The sequence below is a fragment of the Canis lupus genome, chromosome 29 (genome assembly GCF_048164855.1).
Source record: "Canis lupus baileyi chromosome 29, mCanLup2.hap1, whole genome shotgun sequence".
NCBI classification, from domain to species: Eukaryota; Metazoa; Chordata; class Mammalia; order Carnivora; family Canidae; genus Canis; species Canis lupus.
The window spans coordinates 39,865,139-39,881,937 of NC_132866.1; the positions used below are offsets into that span (position 1 = coordinate 39,865,139).

The window sequence follows — 16,799 nt, forward strand, 5'->3', positions numbered from 1 at the left end:
AGGCAATCCCTGTCAGTCCTACAGGGAGATAGCTTGGCTGGCTAATAAAGTGGAAACTGTATTGGAAGCAGAGGCGATTGTTTGATGCCTGTCTCTGTCCCTGGAGGGGAGAACAGTGGGATTTGATTACACCATGATCTCCTGAGGGAATTAACTCACTTTCTAATGGTAAGTTATTAATTTTCCAACTTGGTAGTTGGGTCTGTGAGAACAGGGTCAGCTCTCATTCCCCCTTGTGGCCCCTGCAGCCCTTGATTTAGGACTGAGCATTCTGTAAGTGCCCCATGATTGAATAAAGAAATAATTAACTGGTAGGTAGGCAAGAAGCCTGGGACCTACTATCATTAGTAACCATTCGTTCTTCTATTTAACAAATATAACTGGGGCCCCACTGTGTTTGGCAAAGTAGATTAAAAAGTTAATCCAAACAAATAAGGCCCCTGTTCTCCTAGAATTTAGAGACTAGGGAAGGGAGGCAGATAATCAGCACGCATAATAAACAAATGAGAAGCTAAATTCAGAGTGACAAATTCAATCATTGTAAGAAAGCAGGACAAGGTGACAGTGTGTTGAGTGGGGGATGCTCTAGGGGACCTGAGGCAGTGACACCTGAGCTGAGCACTGGATGGTGCAAGGAGCTAGTTACCTTTGATGAAATAATTTTCTAAGGAGAGGGATCAGAAAATGCAAGTGCCTATTGCCAGAGAACCAGACTCTACCACCTTTTTATTCTTTCCATACATCCAACATGGCCATCTTTGTCTGCTGGTTGCTCTCCTTGCAGAACCAGGCAGGGCAGGCACGTCCTTGGGGCCAATTAGCTTTGCTCATAGACCGTCTGCCTACCTGGATGCTACCCCTCCTTCCTGCCCCTCTCACTCATGTCTCAGAGCTTTGCATAATTCCCACTTTTTCAAATGAAACCTTTCAAAAGCCTCCCAAGTAGGAGGGCTCCCTCCTCTTGATGAAGTCCTGGAACACTTATTGGTACTTGCTATCTTATTGCTTTACATGGGTAGATGCTGCATTACTGTGTACTTGAATCTGATTCCCATGCCTTTCCTTTCACTGTCCAGGGAGCTGCTCAGGGGCAGTGGCTTCATCCTCTCTGCCTCTTATATTTTCCAGGCCTAGCCCAGGTCCTCAGGAAGTCTGAATGGACACTTGGTCAAATGAGAGCCCAAGGTGCAGATGGAGGTCCACCTCTGGAGGAACATGGAAGCCTCACCTTTATCCTGGAATCTCTAATGTAGACAAGAAAGGAAAGCATTCCATCCAATTCCTGGGAATAGAACTGGCTTTGGAATTGAAAATTAGTTTCCAGAAGGATGATTTAAAAGATTTAAGACTATTATCAGCTTTCTTATGAGAATGCTTAGAAACTTTCATAAGAGCAGCAGCCATCCAGAAGGATAGGTCAGTTTGAAGATGAAAAGTTTGAGGACTGAGAAATCACGTGAAGAAGGCAGTGAGCCACCCTCCCAGATCTGGGCTCTATCCCATATCTCCATGTGACAGCTCTCCCAGTGACTCGGACCCCTAAAACGAGTACCATCCCTGCCCACCAGTAAAGCACAACTGCTTAATTGTAGCCAGCCTTCCTCCAGCTCAAAATCTTTCCTCCCTCAATATTCCCAGACATCCCAAGATTCCAGTGCTAGTCAGTCTCACCCGGAAGCTCTCACCAGTCTCACCCAGGAAGCTAGAATATTTCCCAATGAAATATGAGGGTACAAAATGTGCCGTCAGCTTCCAGGATCCTCAGCTGACTTGTTGTCAGGTCCTGAGTTGGAGGGAGGCCTGAGCGCCCCATGCTATGGCAAATGGGGATGAGGCATGGTGCCCGACTGTAGAGGAAGGAAAGCCAATGGGCATGATGATGAGATGAGCGTGGAGACGTGCTGGGCACTGCTGCTAACCTTTCACGAGGACCGTCCTGGCCTCAGCCCACTCGCTCCTCCCTTCTGACGTCAGCAGGCCGATTGGAGGCAAGCGTTCATCCTCGTTGGAAGCCATTTTGACTATCTTTCTCAACTGAGTGAACAGATCCCCCTCACTGAGACGGCGGAAATTAATGACAACATCCAAGACAAAGAACTGTGGGGGAAACAGGTCAAACACGTCACTCATAGCAGCTGGCCCAAGGTGAAGGGCCTTCACTGAGCCTTCACCTGTGAGCACAGGTGGGGGATACTCAGGCCCCGGATCTTAAGGTATGTGATGGTTCTGAACAGTCACAAGTTGGGGACCTACCCAATGCTGTTGACTGTGCTGGACTCCAGGCTTCCCCAAATCAAAGAAGGCCAGATTAAACTTAGCTAAAATAAAACTTTCTTCTGTGGTTCTCACTTCATGTAAAACTATTATGTTTGTGGGGAATTAAGTATAAATTGCTACAACTACTATTGGAGGGCAATGTCTGTCCAGCTAAATTGTGCATACCTTATGATTCAGCAGCAACTACTCTTATAAATACATACTTTAACCTAAGGCTTGAAGAAACATATACTCTCATGCCCAGAAGACATGTGAAGGAGTGTGCATTTAGGCTGTATTTGCAATAGCAAAACAGTAGAGAGAGACCAAATATTTTTCAGCAGAGGAACAGCTAAGTTAGATGTAGTGTATTCATCTAGTGCACATCCACTCAGCAATAAATAGGAATAAACTAGTTCTAGATACAGCTACAGGGATAGACATCAAACACAATGGTGAGTGGAGAAAAAAAGCAAGTTAGCAAATAATATGCAGAGGAAGATTAAAATGGAAAACATGCAAAATGCTCTATCCTTATGTGTGCGCATATACATGTGTGCATGTGTGTGTTCCAAATGAGGCCTGTGAGCTGTCTGTCATTCAGGAGCTTTGAAGCTAAGGTCTTGGGCTTCGTGAAAAGTCTTATCCCTAGCCCCAAGTCAAGATCCCTTTTCTGCCAGTTGATATGAGTGCCTGGTCTCATGCCCTGAGCAGCAGATACATGGCCTGGTCCAGAGCAGGAGCCCTGAGAGTATTTCTGGAATGGATGAATAGTACAGCATGCAGGAGCTGGGAAATTCTGAGTTTGACTTTTTAATGAAGATGGAGAAAAGTTCTTATTTGTGGCCAAACTGCATCAGGGAGGCTTCTGGTGGGAATAGCCAACCTAGGATGGCAGACTTTCACTGAGCTTCTATCTTAGACTGAAAGTGCCAGGTGAACCCAAGAAGAAAACATGGTAGCACAAATAGCAGGGGAATCTCTAGAGTAGGTGTCAAACTTGGGTTTTAGAAGAAAAAAAAAAAGAAACAAAAACAACATCAAACAAAAAAACCCCACTAAAACCCAAAGCCAAACCAAACCAAAACAAAAACAAAAACCAAAACAAAACAAAACAAAGAACCCCCAAAACAGCTTCTTGTCAGATGAAATAATTAGGTGGAAGCTCAATATAGAGAATCTATAGTCTGATGAGTGCTGCTAAGGGGTCAGGAACCTACATGCTTAGCCTGTCTCCTGGGTCCTCACGGGCCCTTGTGGGCTCCTGGAAGCCAGTGTGAAGACCTGAGCTGCAGGAGGCAGGGTATGAGCAGGCGGTACTGGCCAGGCCTATAAGGCCTTCTCAGCCTTGGACAGGCCACTCAACTTGTTTGAGGCCTCATTTCCTCTTCTGTCAGATGGGGATTCCAAGCACCTCTGCAGGTCACTACTGAATCAGGAGGGATGAGTAAGTGCTGAGCCTAGCACCTGGACATGGAGGTCTGGACAGTCAGTCCGTAAAGGTGTCCATCTTCTGTGTGTGGTCTCCAGGAAGGCCGCCACCTGGGTTATTCATGAGGAGTTGCTGAGGCCACGCTGGGTCTCATTAAAAGCCCACCATCCATTCAGACCAGCTGACCTGGCTGGTCAGGGCCAAAATGGGAGCCCACTGAAGTCATTCTCAATCGATGACTCTCCTTGTACTCATGGGAGATAAATGGGACTGACCAGGAGTTGAGAGAACCTACTCTATCCTAACTCACTGAGTGCCTCCAAGGGGAGGCTGAGCATCCCTGGTGAAACAGGAACTGATATGTATTCATGCATCCTCCCCAGGGCGGAGAGGCTGCAGCAGAGAGGGCCAGGCCACTTACCTGGTTACAGCAGGCCACGATGATGTGCTCTGGCTCGGGCATGACACTGCTCTTCTGGGCCACCAGTGTGTCCTGGGTGTGGCCGGGGAGCCGGTAGGAGGAAAAAAGCCCGTAGTATTGCTTCATACAAAGTGGCTGCCCTGACAGCTGGCCCTTAGCACAGTCAGGAGGGATGGAGTGGCTGGAGAGCAGCGAGGGAAGCAGGGGATCAGAATTGGGTCTACTTGACTTGATTAGGCAAAGCAGGGCACAAACACCAGAACTGCATTAGGATGGCAGTCAAAGAGCCACTTTCTGAAGTGGTGGAGTCCTGTGTTTCCACAGCCCATGGAGGGGTCCTCAGGGTTTTCTCAAGCCTCTGGGAGTCTCCTCATCACTGCCTCGGGCACTACATGTACAGAACTTTCATATTTGCCCTCATGACTTCACTCGTGCTGATCTTTGCTTGGCATGCCTTCACCCCACCCCTGTGCTCAACGAACGTGTTCAGAAAACTACTTTTTCAGGAGCCTACTCTTCCATCATCTCTTCTAGAAGCCTTCTCTGAGTTCAAGGTAGAAAGTTCTTTCTTCTGAGGTCTCAGCATCTCTTGTGTTCTTTACTCGCTCCCTTCCCTTCTGATCTGCCACTTCCTCCTCTCTCTTCTCCTTCTTTCTCCCTCTAGCTCTCTCCCCTTCCTCCCTCCCTGCTCCTTCTCCTTCTCCCTCTGTCTCTCCACTCTCTCTCCTTCCCTCCCTCTCAGGCAACACATTTTATTGAGCACTCCTCTGTGCCAGGCACATTTATTTCTATGATCTGGGGTTATAGTGGCAAACAAAACATGAGTGATGGGACACAGATCCTGGGATGTGTAAGTGGGGCGTAGACAACAAGCAGCAAGCTGATAAATGAGAGGGTTTCAGGTAGTGAGACAGGGTGACAAGGACCAGGTGGGAACTGAGCCCTGAGGATAAGAGGCAGCCCTGAGATTAGCTGGGGCAGAGTGAGGGTATGGTGTCCCTGGCCCTGCTGCTCAAAGTGCAGATGCCGCTCAGAACTCTAAGAAGCAGAAGCAGTTCTCAGAAACTTTTATAGCAAGTTAACTGAGGAATTCTATGTGTGTTAAATCTAAAATAAAAACAAAATATGTGGTTGTGTATTCTATGCCTTTGTACCATTTTACTGTGAATTCATTTTTGTAGTGTTTTACATTTCATAAAGTTAAAAAATACATTGGTCCTTCACCACAGATCATCTGAGGAACACCTGTCCAAGCTGGAGAGGAATCCAGAGAGGTTGAAGCCTGGTACATAGGCTCAGCGTGGGGAGATCATTCCCCTCAATTGGCAACTAGCAAGGATGAATCCACCATCACCTCACTCCCATGACTCCTTCTCTGCCTTCTCATGCATCCCCTAAATTCCTGAGGCACATAGCATTTTAAAGAGATCAAGGAAGGACAGTGATCACCCTAGGAAAAGGAACCATTAATGTTCAGTCATGTTAGCTGGGGTTAACATTATCCTGATGCTGGAGGAGTTGGGATGGGGAAGGGGTGAGGAGTCTACCTGCCCTGTGACAGGACCCGGGAATCCAGGGCTGGAAAAAGACAAGGTCTTTGCCTTCTGGGAGCTCTGTGGCTAGTGTGGCAGGGAGACAGATGACTCAACAGGCTGTGCCAAATTCGGGCACTACCCTTCCCAGGCTGGCCCCAACCTACCTGTCCAGCATCGTCTTGTAGTGGAGCACACCAGAGATCAGGCTGGCTGCAAACCTGCAGAGAGAGATCAGGGCTCAGGCTCCTTCCCTCTCTCCCACTCTCCTCTCCTTCTACTCCACATCCCTCTCTCAAGCTCAACCATCCCTCCCCGACCCTGCTGCAGGCATGCTGCCAGTCTTTCACAAGCCTTGGATTAAAATGGTCTTGTGGAGATAACTAGGAGGAGGGGGCCCTGGAGGGTAAATGGGGAGGAGGAGAAGAGTTAGGAGAGGAAGCTGGGAGAGGCCACAGAGCAGGCAGGAGAAGGCTGGATGGTCAGGGGTGGGGGTTGTCCCTAGGAAAGGCCTGTGCTGGGGCTGAGCTAGACCGGGAACCCAGGTTTGGGGAAATCCAGCCTCCTAGGAAAAGTCAATAATTTGGTCCCCTTAGTGCTAATGAAAATGAAAGTGGGTGCTAGGGGAAAGAAAAGTCACCACAGGACTGTGCCATAGGACTGTGTCATCTTAACTGTCCATGGATGATGACCCTGACCCCTTGGATGCAGCTTGACAATTGTTTTCAGAAGCTGTTCATCCATCTATCTGCACACTTCCTTTTGCCCACGGGAGGTCCAGGCTGCAGGTTGTCTGACCAGCAGCTGGGTTGGGCTAGTCCCCATGAGGAAGGAGGGGATGAGGGTTTTCCTGGCACAGCTGAGTCCTGCTCATAGGCCAATGTAGGCCCCTCCTCTTTTGTTTGTTTTTGTTTTTCTTTTCTTCTCTGAGCTGTCCCTGTGCTGTGCCATTGGGTTTGGATCTGCGAGACCACTGTAGGAAGACCCTTCCTCCCTGCCACATCCCTGTGTATATGTTCATCGCCCCTCCTGCTCCCCCGCAGCCCCCCAGTCAACATCAGTGGGCCCAGAGGCCATTCCAGTGGCTCAGTGAGCCCTGAAATTGCAGCAGATGGCAGAGGCTCTGGTGGCGGCAGCTGGCAGGAAAGAACCATTTCCACCCCCTTGGAGCCTCTGTTGAGAGCTGTGGGCTGGTGGGGGCACAGCAGAGGTCGTCTCAGACAGCCTGGGGCAGTGCATCCAAGGGACAAGTCCGAGCCTCAAGTATTGGTGGGGTCAGAGGATACACACCTCCTTCCAGAGCCTCAGCCAGGTGGAGAATGCCATGGGAACACCTGGGAGCCCATGACCTCCTCTAGTGCCCACCCCACCCCAAATAAATGTGTTCTGAGGAAGACTGGGTGTTTGTCACTCACATAGCAACCTCATCTAACCTATTTCCTGGACCACAGCCTGGACAGCCTCTGTCTCAGGGGCATTTGGCCTTAGAAGCTCAGCCAAGGCACAAGCCTCGATCTTTTCTTCCTGGTGCTGGGGCTAGGCCCCAGGCAGACTCTCAAGCTGTGAACCTAGGAGCATGGTGGCCTCACCTTAGCTGGTCACTTGTATCTTGGAAGTGCTGCCGGGCAAAGATCACTGCTGGGCTGGAGTTTACAGGCAGGGCCAGGCGGTTATTGAGATACATGTCATTCAGCCAGTATTCAGACACCTGTTGGGGAGAATGAGAGGGGCGCCATTACTCCCAGCGGTCATACACACCCCTCTGAACAAGATCACCTTGCCTGTGAAGAGTGCCAGTCCCATCCTGGCAGCCCCACGAGACAATTGGGACACTTTGTTGGATCATACACCTCATTCATTCGCTCTACAAACACACACTGTGCCCCAGGTATGTGCTAGGGGAAATGTGTGCTCTCTGGTCCACCATGACTGACCTTCATCTTTGCCCCATGCCATTTCTCTCTTCCATCCTAGTTTCCTATTCTGGGTGTTTGGTACTTCATCCCTGTCCCCTGCCCATCCTACGTGTGCTCTATTCCTGCTTTGCCCTCTTCTTTGCTTCCCTGAGCTAATCCCCATCTTCTGCTGTCCCATCTCTGTCCCCCGTCTGTCTCCATCTCTGTCCCTTGTCTTACCTTGTTGCCCCATTTCTATCTCTTACGCTCTCCTATCCATTCCCCCATCCCTGACCCCCATTGTCTTCCACCTCTATACCCTGTCTCTCTCCATCACTTCAACTCTATTCCCATCTGTCCCTTCTTGGTCCCCATCCTGTCTGTCCCTCATTTTTGCCCCTTGCAATACCCTTGTTTCTCTTCTCTTCCCTCTCCCCCAATCTGTCCCATCTTTGTTGCTTACCTGCCCTTCATCCAAATCCCTGTCTTTAAGTCTACTCCCTGTCCCCCACCCTGTGGGTCCCTTGTCTGCACTGCACCCTTGCCAGCTCCCTGCAGTCTGCCCCTCTCAATAACTCTTACCCAATTGGCAGTCTTCTCCTGTCGTTCCAGGAGCTTCTGCTGTAGGGTCTCACCAAGGCCACCAGGGGCCCCAAACTGCTGCACGATGGCCTGGCTCCTCCTGAACTGCTCCTCAGGTACTAGGTGCTGCATGCATCGCAGATAAGTGGCCAGGGTCTGCTGCAGTGGGGGCACTGGAAGTTTTGGCAACTTCTGGAAGAGAAAGTTCATAGGCACTTTCTATGCCTGTTCTTATGTGGGGCCCATCAGTAGGCATTAGACCATGCCTGTCCCCAAGTTGGTCTCCAGTTGGTGTCTCCATCAGTCCCCATCCTTGTTCCCTATCTTGAGTCTTGCCTATTTCCAGGGCTCAGCTCAGCAGAATTCTGACTTTAAGAAGCTCCTGTCATTTTTTCTGGTACCTTAGCCCTGCCCCCAAGAGGGGATAAAGTGTAGAGGAGAAGACCTTGATGTTTGTACTGAGTTCATGCACTGACCCTGATGCTGACAAGCTGCGTGATCTTAAGCAAACCACCTCCCTTCTGTGCCTCAGTTTCCTCCCTTGTAAAATGGGTGTTAATAGCCTCTACTTCTCATAGGATCAAAGAGATCCTATATGAAAATGCTTTTAAACCACAAAGAATAGGTCTTGATATTGGCTGTTGGTCACTGTTAATTTAGGAATTGTTCCCAGCTGGGGCTTCAGAAGCTAGTTTATCTCTGGACACAAAGGGTGTTATACTCAAGGAGAGACTGGCTCTTTTACATCTCCTCCTTTTCCTTCTTCCTCACTGAGCTAGTCACAGTCAGAAACCACAACTTTTCATATTACAGATTCAAGTTTACAAAATTGGTGGTAGGGGCCACCTTCTTTCAGGGGTTTTTCTCCTTGGGGTGGTGGGGCCAGGCTGTGGAGTAAAGGGACCCATTGAATGCTTGCCTCTGCTTGGCTCCTGCTGCAGCAGCCCTGAGCAGACAGGGACCAGTATGGGAGCCTGTGCTGATGAAAGAATGGGAGTCCTTGCCTCCCCGATCTTGTCTTTAGGGCTCACTGCCCTAGGGGGAGGAAGGGAGAGGTCATTGCCAGTTATGGGCTGCTCCTGCCCCAGCGAATGCTCAAGGATGAGGGTGGTCTGGGCAGCATTCTAGGTTGTTTAGTCCACTTCAAGAAAGCCAGGTTCAGGCCCCCCAACCAGCCATTCTGTTTCCCTTTTCCTTCTCTTGGGGTCTGGGGGTCTGTGTGGTGGGGGAGTGGGCAAGCACAGCCCAGATGGTGGCCTTGCCAAGAGTGTCAGCAGGCCTGTCTGGAGTCTGTGCTAGAGACAGGGTACCTTTCCTCAGGGCTCTGATAGTGTTCTGGGGCTCAGTCATAGGGAATCAGTGATGGGTAAAATGGAATGAGGCAGGAAATCTTGGCTCATACATCTCAGTCCCATGGGGCTTCTCTCTAGATTCTCCTGGGCTTCTAGCCGAGGCCTGGGGCTGGAGACAGGGACATGTACTGAGAATCTTTGGACCCTAGGGTCTCAGGTCAGTACACATTTCACAGGCACTTCATGTGAACCAAGCCCTGGACTGTACTTAGGGACAATGGAGAGAGAACGCCTGCTCTCAAGGAAAGGGCATGCCATGGACCAGACTCAACAACAGACACGTTCGTGAGCTGTAAAAGTCAGGGCAACATGGTGAGCAATTTCATGGGGAGAATCCAAAAAATTCTGATTAGGGTTTCAAATGAAGCCCCGGGTAAAGAGGTGGCAAGAAGACAAATGTAGCAGAGGGGCCGATGCTTCAACAATCTGGAGATCAGATGTGCTGCTCCATCGCTTAAGAAGGTGGGGAAGGAGGATGCCTACCTAAGGAGAGTGGCAGTGTCTTAGGCCAGTGGGGAAGATGGTGCCTAAGGCTCCAGGACTGAGCCAGCAGCTGAGGCTGGGATGTGACAAGGCTTAGAGAGTTCAGTCTTACCCTAACAACTCCACCAGAATCAAAGCCTTTGGAAGTGAAACCTGGGGAAAGGAAAAGCCTAGGGAGAAGAGTATCTAGCCCAGGTCAGGGGCTCTTCCTGGCCTTAGGAATAAGGATGTGGCTATTAGCATTTCTTCAACATTGCCTGAAGCCACTCCTAGGCCCTCCAGGCTCTCCCAGGATCCTCAGCAGGCTCAGGGCAAGACTGCAGCCTGGGCTTCATGCCCAAGAGAGGACAGGGCTAGTGGCCAGGCAAGTGCTGAGGCCAGTCCCATACAGGACTATTCTGGAAGCAGGGGTATGTAAGTGGGGAGGGCAGGGATGAGAGACAGGAATCTAAAAGTCACTCACAGGCTCCTCCTCACTGCTGGGAGTTTTTGTTGCTGTCTTATGGGGAGCTTTTTCCAGTATAGGCATCTTGGTGACTCCTGGCTGGGGAAGCAGAGGTGCAGACCTGAGGACCAAGAAGCAGGGAGACATCAGTACAATAGCCACATAGAGTTGTCATGGACCCTTTTACCTTCCATAGTCTAACCCTCCACCCCTACCCTGTAAGGAAGCCAGAGCTAGACATGGGCCCCAATCACACAGGACCTCACTGCAGGTCCCAATCTCCCAACCTCCAGACCAGCCTCCCTAACCACGTGTCCTTTCCGAGTCCCCAAAGAAGTTAGAGTGGGGTCTAAAGCAAGTCTTTAGCTGATACCTATTCCATAAGACTGTCACCCAGACTCAACTGACCACCCTAGGCCAGAATGGGAAGGAGCCTGTTGGGCTTGCTCACTCCAAATCATAAAGGGGTCATTGGCAGAGCACTTGCTTTGTTCCTGCCTAGGACTCAACAGATACATGTTTTGCTGATTAAGATCTCTCCTACTAGACTGCGAGCTTCTCCTGTTGTGTTCAGGGCTTCACCTCTGGGACCTAGCCAGTGACTAGCATGGAGTAGGATCAGTGTTGGGCAGCTGAATTGAAGGACCGCATGCTTGCATGAATGCACGGGTAAATGAATACATGTCCTCTGAGGCTGTGGGCTCCAGGAGGCTCTCTGGGCTGACCGGGAGCCTGGCCTGTGGCCAAGACAGGGGTTGTGGTGGAGGTCCCTGGGGCCTGCTGGATGGACTGTGACTTAGGCAATCTCTGGTTTGCAGGCCCCTAGTGAAGGTGGCATGGGAACACTGAGGAGATGCTACAGGGCAGCTGGGCAGTCCAGGACTCTAGGGGTCACCTGACTCAGCCTGGAGAGAAATGGATTAATTTTTTTATTTGCAGTAGAAGTGACCCAAGACAAGAGGGGCAAAGGCCTATTTAAGACTACCCTCTACCCTCAGCATATTCCCAAAGCAGAGCCTCAGAGTGACACACTCATGATTTCTACTCATCCATCCCCTATTCTCTCCCAAGAGCCTAAAGCTGATGTTTAGTCCATTTTATCCCCCACCCCCACCCCAGGCAAGCATAGCCCAGGTGGGGGCTAGGCTCTAGGCGCAGCTGACCCAAGGACAGAGCTTCCAGAAAGATGATGAATCAGGCTCAGGAATGGAGAAGCCTGGGGCTGCCTGGCAGTACTAGCAGAGAATACAGAACCTACATGAACTCCATGCCAGGATGCTGTGCACTAGGTGGTCCCCAGACCTGCTGAACAGCATTGTCATTGCCCCTACACCCAGCAAAATGGAAACAGTGGTATACAAGTTAGGGTCCACAGCAGGGCTGTAGAATTTGGAAAGGTCAGTGAGGGCAAGGTCAAGTTGGTAAAGGTCCTAGTGTGACTGGACACCCCATATCTTGGAGAGGTGTGAGGTTGGAGCACTATGGCTTCCTGGGGACCAAATGGGAGGGCCTGGTCCCTGCTGGGCAGGGGGCTGCTTCCCCCCCCCCCCCCCCAGGGCCAGGAATTAGGCGGTGAATGCGGATATGTATGCGTATCTTTTTGCCTCTGATGCCCTCCAATCCATGCTGCCACCAGCCTGGCTTCCCAAGGGTGCCGGGAAGGGGGTGGGGGGGTCTCTCCTCTGAACTTGAGGCCCAATCGGAGCTCGGCCTCCTCAACACAGGCACCATGTAGGGACTCCCTGGGACCTAGCTCACACTTGCCACCTGAGGCTGCTCCCCACCTCCCACCTCCGCGCCAGTCGGGTGCGTACCCGCAAATCAGAGGGGTCCCGGTGAGGCCTGCAGACGCCCTGACTGGGCACACAAAATGCAGACCTTGGCATTTAGCAGATGGGGATCCAGAATAGAGAAGTGAGGACACGCACGTGGAGGCGCGGAGCATGATGACCAAGCCTCTCCAAGCCCTTTCCCCCGAACTTCTCGCCGTCCTGCTCCCGGTCCTGCTCCCGGTCCTTCTGCCTCCACAATCCGTGGGGAAGCGCCAGAGCCGCGGAATCCCACAATCTCCCGGCGCTTCCCCGACGGCCACTTGGGTTCAGCCCTCGGCAAATGCCGCGGATCCTGGGGCCTCCGGGCCCCGGCGCCTTCCCTGGACGGAGCCCTCCTCCACCGCCCTCGGCTCCCCGCGCTCCGCTCCCGGCGCGGCGCTCTCCCGCCCAGCCCCTCTCACCTGTGCTCCCGGTTCCGCCGCGTTGGCCACCGTACCCGGGCACCAGGCAAGACTGGGCGCGGGAGTGTCGGCCGAAAGGGATCCAGGGGCGCGTCAGCAGTCCGGGGGTGGGGGCCTCGGTCCGCGGTCGAGCCTCCGACGTCGCCGTCCCCGCGGCCTCCCCACTGGATGCCAGCGGACCGGCCGCGCCTGCCTTCTCCTGCGTCCTGTTCCTCCTCCCTCCCGTCTCTTTTTCTTCCCTCCCTCAGCCCCACCCCGTTTCTCCCGCTCCTCCGTCCTCGCCCCCACCCCCGCCGCCTGCGGCGATCCCACCTCCAGGCCCCCTGCCCCGGCTCGGACGGCTCCCCGAACGAGTTTGTGTCAAGGCAGCGGAATCCAGGCAGGAAAACGGGGTGCAGAACATTGCCCGGCCCGTGCTCATTGCCCCCTGCCCAGCCTTCCCCAGTCCCTGTGCTCTCCCAACTCCATTATCCTAGCCCCGGCTGCGGCCGCACCATCCTGGGGGAAGGGTTGGGTCTGGGGAAATCTGTCCCCTCCCCGCCGTCTAGGCCAGGCTCAAATCATACTACAAATCCTTTCAAAATGATAATCATCATCATCATCATCATCATCATCATCATTCTGTTTGTTGATCACTGGAGGTCCTCCTTCCTTGCTGGCACTATGGGGAGGAGGGGGTGGGGAGGAGTGGAGATACAGACCTGGGGATGCTTACAGACACGCAGCCAGAGGCATACAGTCCTCCCAGACAAAGCACTCCTCCCCCACCCCCACCCCAGATAAAGATCCTTACACAGCAACACACACAGACAGACCCACAAAGACAGACCCTGCCCAAACACACACCCAGCCCAACACGCGATCAGAGGACAGATGTGCACACACCAGTAGTGAGGACTCTCAGAGGCATTGATTAATACATAGGTGTACCCCAACTCTGCTGCCTCTCCATGCCAGAATTGTAGGGCTCCTCGGCCTTCAATCAGGCCGCAGACTCCAGGACTGGGAGTGGCCTGCAAACCGGGGCCTGCAGCTCCAGAGACCAGCACTCAAGGTGGGGAGACTTCTGACAGCCTTGGCCAGATGCTTCCACCAAGGCAGGGGTAAGGGTGGGGGTAAAGGGGGTGGCGCCAGCTCCCACATTGGCACCCTCTTCCCTTACGACTCAGACCCGCACAGCCAGGTCATAGCAGACACACCAACCTCTCCCCCACTCCTCGCAGGATAGAGCCTAGCTCTCTGACAAACACACATGACAGAGATCGACCTCTGCCAGGAACAGGTCGGCCCCTACTCCTCACCGAGCCTGGACCCGGCAGGATGCCACGCTAAAGGGAGGCCCACCCCTGACGCTTCAAAGCCCAGTGACTGACACAGGGAGTGTCCTCAAGGGGCGGTGCCTAGCGCACCCGGAGATAGCGGGTCCTCAGGCTCCCCCGGGCGGCACCCTGGGGCGCTGCGTTGGGGCTGGGAGGGAGGGGCTGTCGCGGGCTAAAAGGAAGTGGTGTCCGAAGGTGGGAGCCTTTGCTGGATTTGCTTTATTTCTACCTCCTCTACTAGGTAGCAAAAGAGCCACAGGCGTCCCTAGTGCTTGCCAGGCCCAGACCTGTGTTAGGGCTAGACCCAGCTCACCCTCCCCTCTGCCCTGGCCCTGTGCCCGGCCGCCCACCCTCATCAGTAAAGAGACTCGGTCTCGAACAGATATAGTTTATTGATTCGGGCCGGAAGCACCGCGGTGCAGGGCGCCAACTTGGCACTGAGAGAAATGGGAGGAAAGACAGACAGACGCACGGTTCTACACAGAGGAGCCCCGAGGTGGCGCCTCGCGCACCTCTTTATCTCCGCAGGACCAGTATCGCATCTCATGCCTCTGTGCTCTATGCCCCACTGGACGGGAGGGAGGGTGACACAGAAAGGGTCATAGACGGGGGACCCCGACGAGGAAGTCAAGACGGGCGAGGCTGTGGAGGCTGTGGAATACTCGTTGGAAGGGGCCGGCCCTGAGCCTGAAGCCACCTTGACCCAAGAGGTGGGCGGGTGGGCGGGTGGGGGGGTGGCCTGGAGGAGTAGCGGGGCTGCTAGCTGCGGGTGTAGTAATTGTTGTAGACGTCCTCGCATTCCTCAAAGGGGCCCGAAGGGCTTCGGGGTGCGCCGTCCGGGTCCGACACCGGGCGCTCACGCAGGCGCACAGCATCATACAGACCCTGCGGTGGCTCCTCCAGCAGCACGTCGCGCTCCGAGCGGGAGCGCCTCAGGAGGCCCACGTTGCGCAGCAGCAGCAGGACGGGCGCGTAGAGCAGGTTGGCCAGGCCCATGCCAAGGCTCAGTTGCGCAAAACCGAGCGAATGCACTATGTGGCCCGCCACGATAGGCCCGAGCGCATAGGCCACGGAATAGGAGATGTCAGCGATGGCATAGACGCTGCCGTAGACCGAGACGTGGCGCACGTCCACGAGAAAGGCGAGGGTGGGCAGCAGTGCCGTGTCAACGAGCGCAATGCCAAAGCAGAGGCCACAGAGCGAGACCACTAGCGGAGCGAAGGAGCGGCAGGCAGGCACCACGCAGGAGCTGGCTCCGATCACTGCCAGCCCGAGTGCTCCATACAGCCACTGCAGGTGCGGGTAGCGCGCCGCCAGGCGCACGGTGAGGTAGACGCCTAGCACGTGCGGCACAAAGGCTGGCAGCCAGGCCATGCCGGTCTCCCATTCAGATGCCGCCATCGTGTGCTCCATCCACGTGGCGATGGTAGGTTCGAGGAAGGCAAGAGGGATGTTGCAGGTGGTGAGTGCCCCGGCCACCACCGCGATGTAAGGGTCCAGCATGAGGCGGTGGATGGGTGTGCCCACCGGCAGGTTGGCCCGCGCCCTCGTCGCGGCGGAGAAGGGCTTGGCCACCACCAGCAGCAAAAGCGCGTCGAGCAGCGAGACAGCGGCCAGCACCAGAAAGGGCGTGTGCTTGCCCGCGAACTGGTAGAGGAAGCCCCCGAAGGGTGGCGCCACTAGACTGCCGAAGCTGATGAAGGCCAGAGCCACGCCCAACGCGCGACTGCGCTCGGGCTCCTCGGGATACTTGTCGGCGATCATGGCAATGCCGGACGTATCCGCAAAGGCCGAGCCCAGGCCCTGCAAGCTGCGCGCAGCGAAGAGCGTAGCGTAGTCCTCGGCGAACGCGAACAGCAAGGTGGAAGCGAACAGGACCCCCAGGCCGATGAGCAGCGGCACATCGTAGCTCATCCGGTCGATGAAGGGTCCGCTCAGGGGGTTCACCAGCAGCTGCAGGATGGCCTTGGAGGCAAACAGCACCCCGATCTTCACGTCCTCATTCTCCGTCGCCGCCGTCGGGGACTCTGAGGTGTTGCCCCTGTTGGCGCTGACGCTGGCCGGAGTGGACAGCTGCAGAGTGGACACTTCGGTGCCCGGGGTGGGCCTGCGGGCCTTTTGCATGCCGGCAATGTAGTCGGGCACGATGGGCACGATGACCATGTACAGCATGTTGTCCAGGAACAGCGCCACGCACACGATGACCAGCACCAGGCGCCGATGCCGCCGGGGATCCTGCAGCGCCGCGCCCGCCGCCTCGGACAGCTTGACGGCGGCCGCCCGGGCAGCTCGAAGGGGACCCCGGCCCCGGCCCCGGCCCCGGCCCGCGGACGCTGCGGGTTCCATCGCCTCTGCTCCGCCGCTCTTCCCGGGACGCCTTCGCCGGGCCGAGCGCGGGCGCCCTGCAGCGCAGAGACCCGGGCACGCAAGTTCGCGGGCGCGGTCCGCGCGGCGCGGCGCCCCCGGAGTCTCAGGTGGCTGCGGGGCTCATGGCCCTGTGTCCCGGGAAAGGCGAAGACCCTGCCCCTCGAGACGCCGCGGCTGTTGCGAGCCGAGCCCGGACCGGCCGCCGCTGGCCTCAGGGCGCTCAGGGAAGGCGGGCGAGCCGAGGGGCCGGGGCCAGCGACCGAGCACGCCGCGCCTCTGGCTCGCGGGGAGCCGTCCCCGAGGCGTTGCAGGGCCGCCCGCGCGGGCCGAGGGGCATGATGCCGCCGCCCGCCGCCCGCCGCCGCTCTCCCTCCCCTCGCGTGCGCTCTTGCCTCCTCCGCCGCCGCCTCCTTTCTTTCCTTTCCACTCGGGGCTGTGACGCGGCGAGTCTCGGCCCCCAAGTGGTGCCCGGGCCACTTGCG

At 54.9% G+C, this 16,799-nt stretch overlaps 2 protein-coding genes across 2 annotated transcripts in view; both read right to left on the bottom strand.

The window, feature by feature from the left end:
- The window catches only part of CHAT (choline O-acetyltransferase), a 52,879-nt gene extending 38,382 nt beyond the window's left edge, over positions 1 to 14,497 (bottom strand). Inside the window, 12 exon segments of the mRNA XM_072804754.1 lie at positions 1,920 to 2,097; positions 4,110 to 4,290; positions 5,809 to 5,862; positions 7,231 to 7,349; positions 8,119 to 8,307; positions 10,417 to 10,497; positions 11,513 to 11,539; positions 12,632 to 12,724; positions 12,727 to 12,810; positions 12,812 to 12,972; positions 13,198 to 13,292; positions 14,463 to 14,497. Of these exon segments, the coding sequence (XP_072660855.1) occupies positions 1,920 to 2,097; positions 4,110 to 4,290; positions 5,809 to 5,862; positions 7,231 to 7,349; positions 8,119 to 8,307; positions 10,417 to 10,497; positions 11,513 to 11,539; positions 12,632 to 12,724; positions 12,727 to 12,810; positions 12,812 to 12,972; positions 13,198 to 13,292; positions 14,463 to 14,497 (1,297 nt within the window).
- SLC18A3 (solute carrier family 18 member A3) lies at positions 14,344 to 16,340 on the bottom strand. The gene has a single exon (XM_072804746.1). It carries the CDS (start codon positions 16,294 to 16,296, stop codon positions 14,710 to 14,712), a length of 1,587 nt encoding a protein of 528 aa, XP_072660847.1. The 5' UTR covers positions 16,297 to 16,340; the 3' UTR covers positions 14,344 to 14,709.
- Positions 16,341 to 16,799: the final 459 nt, after the last annotated feature.

Excerpts from the sequence above, each read along its gene's own strand:
- SLC18A3 (XM_072804746.1), bottom strand. The coding sequence starts at position 16,296 with ATGGAACCCGCAGCGTCCGCGGGCCGGGGCCGGGGCCGGGGCCGGGGT.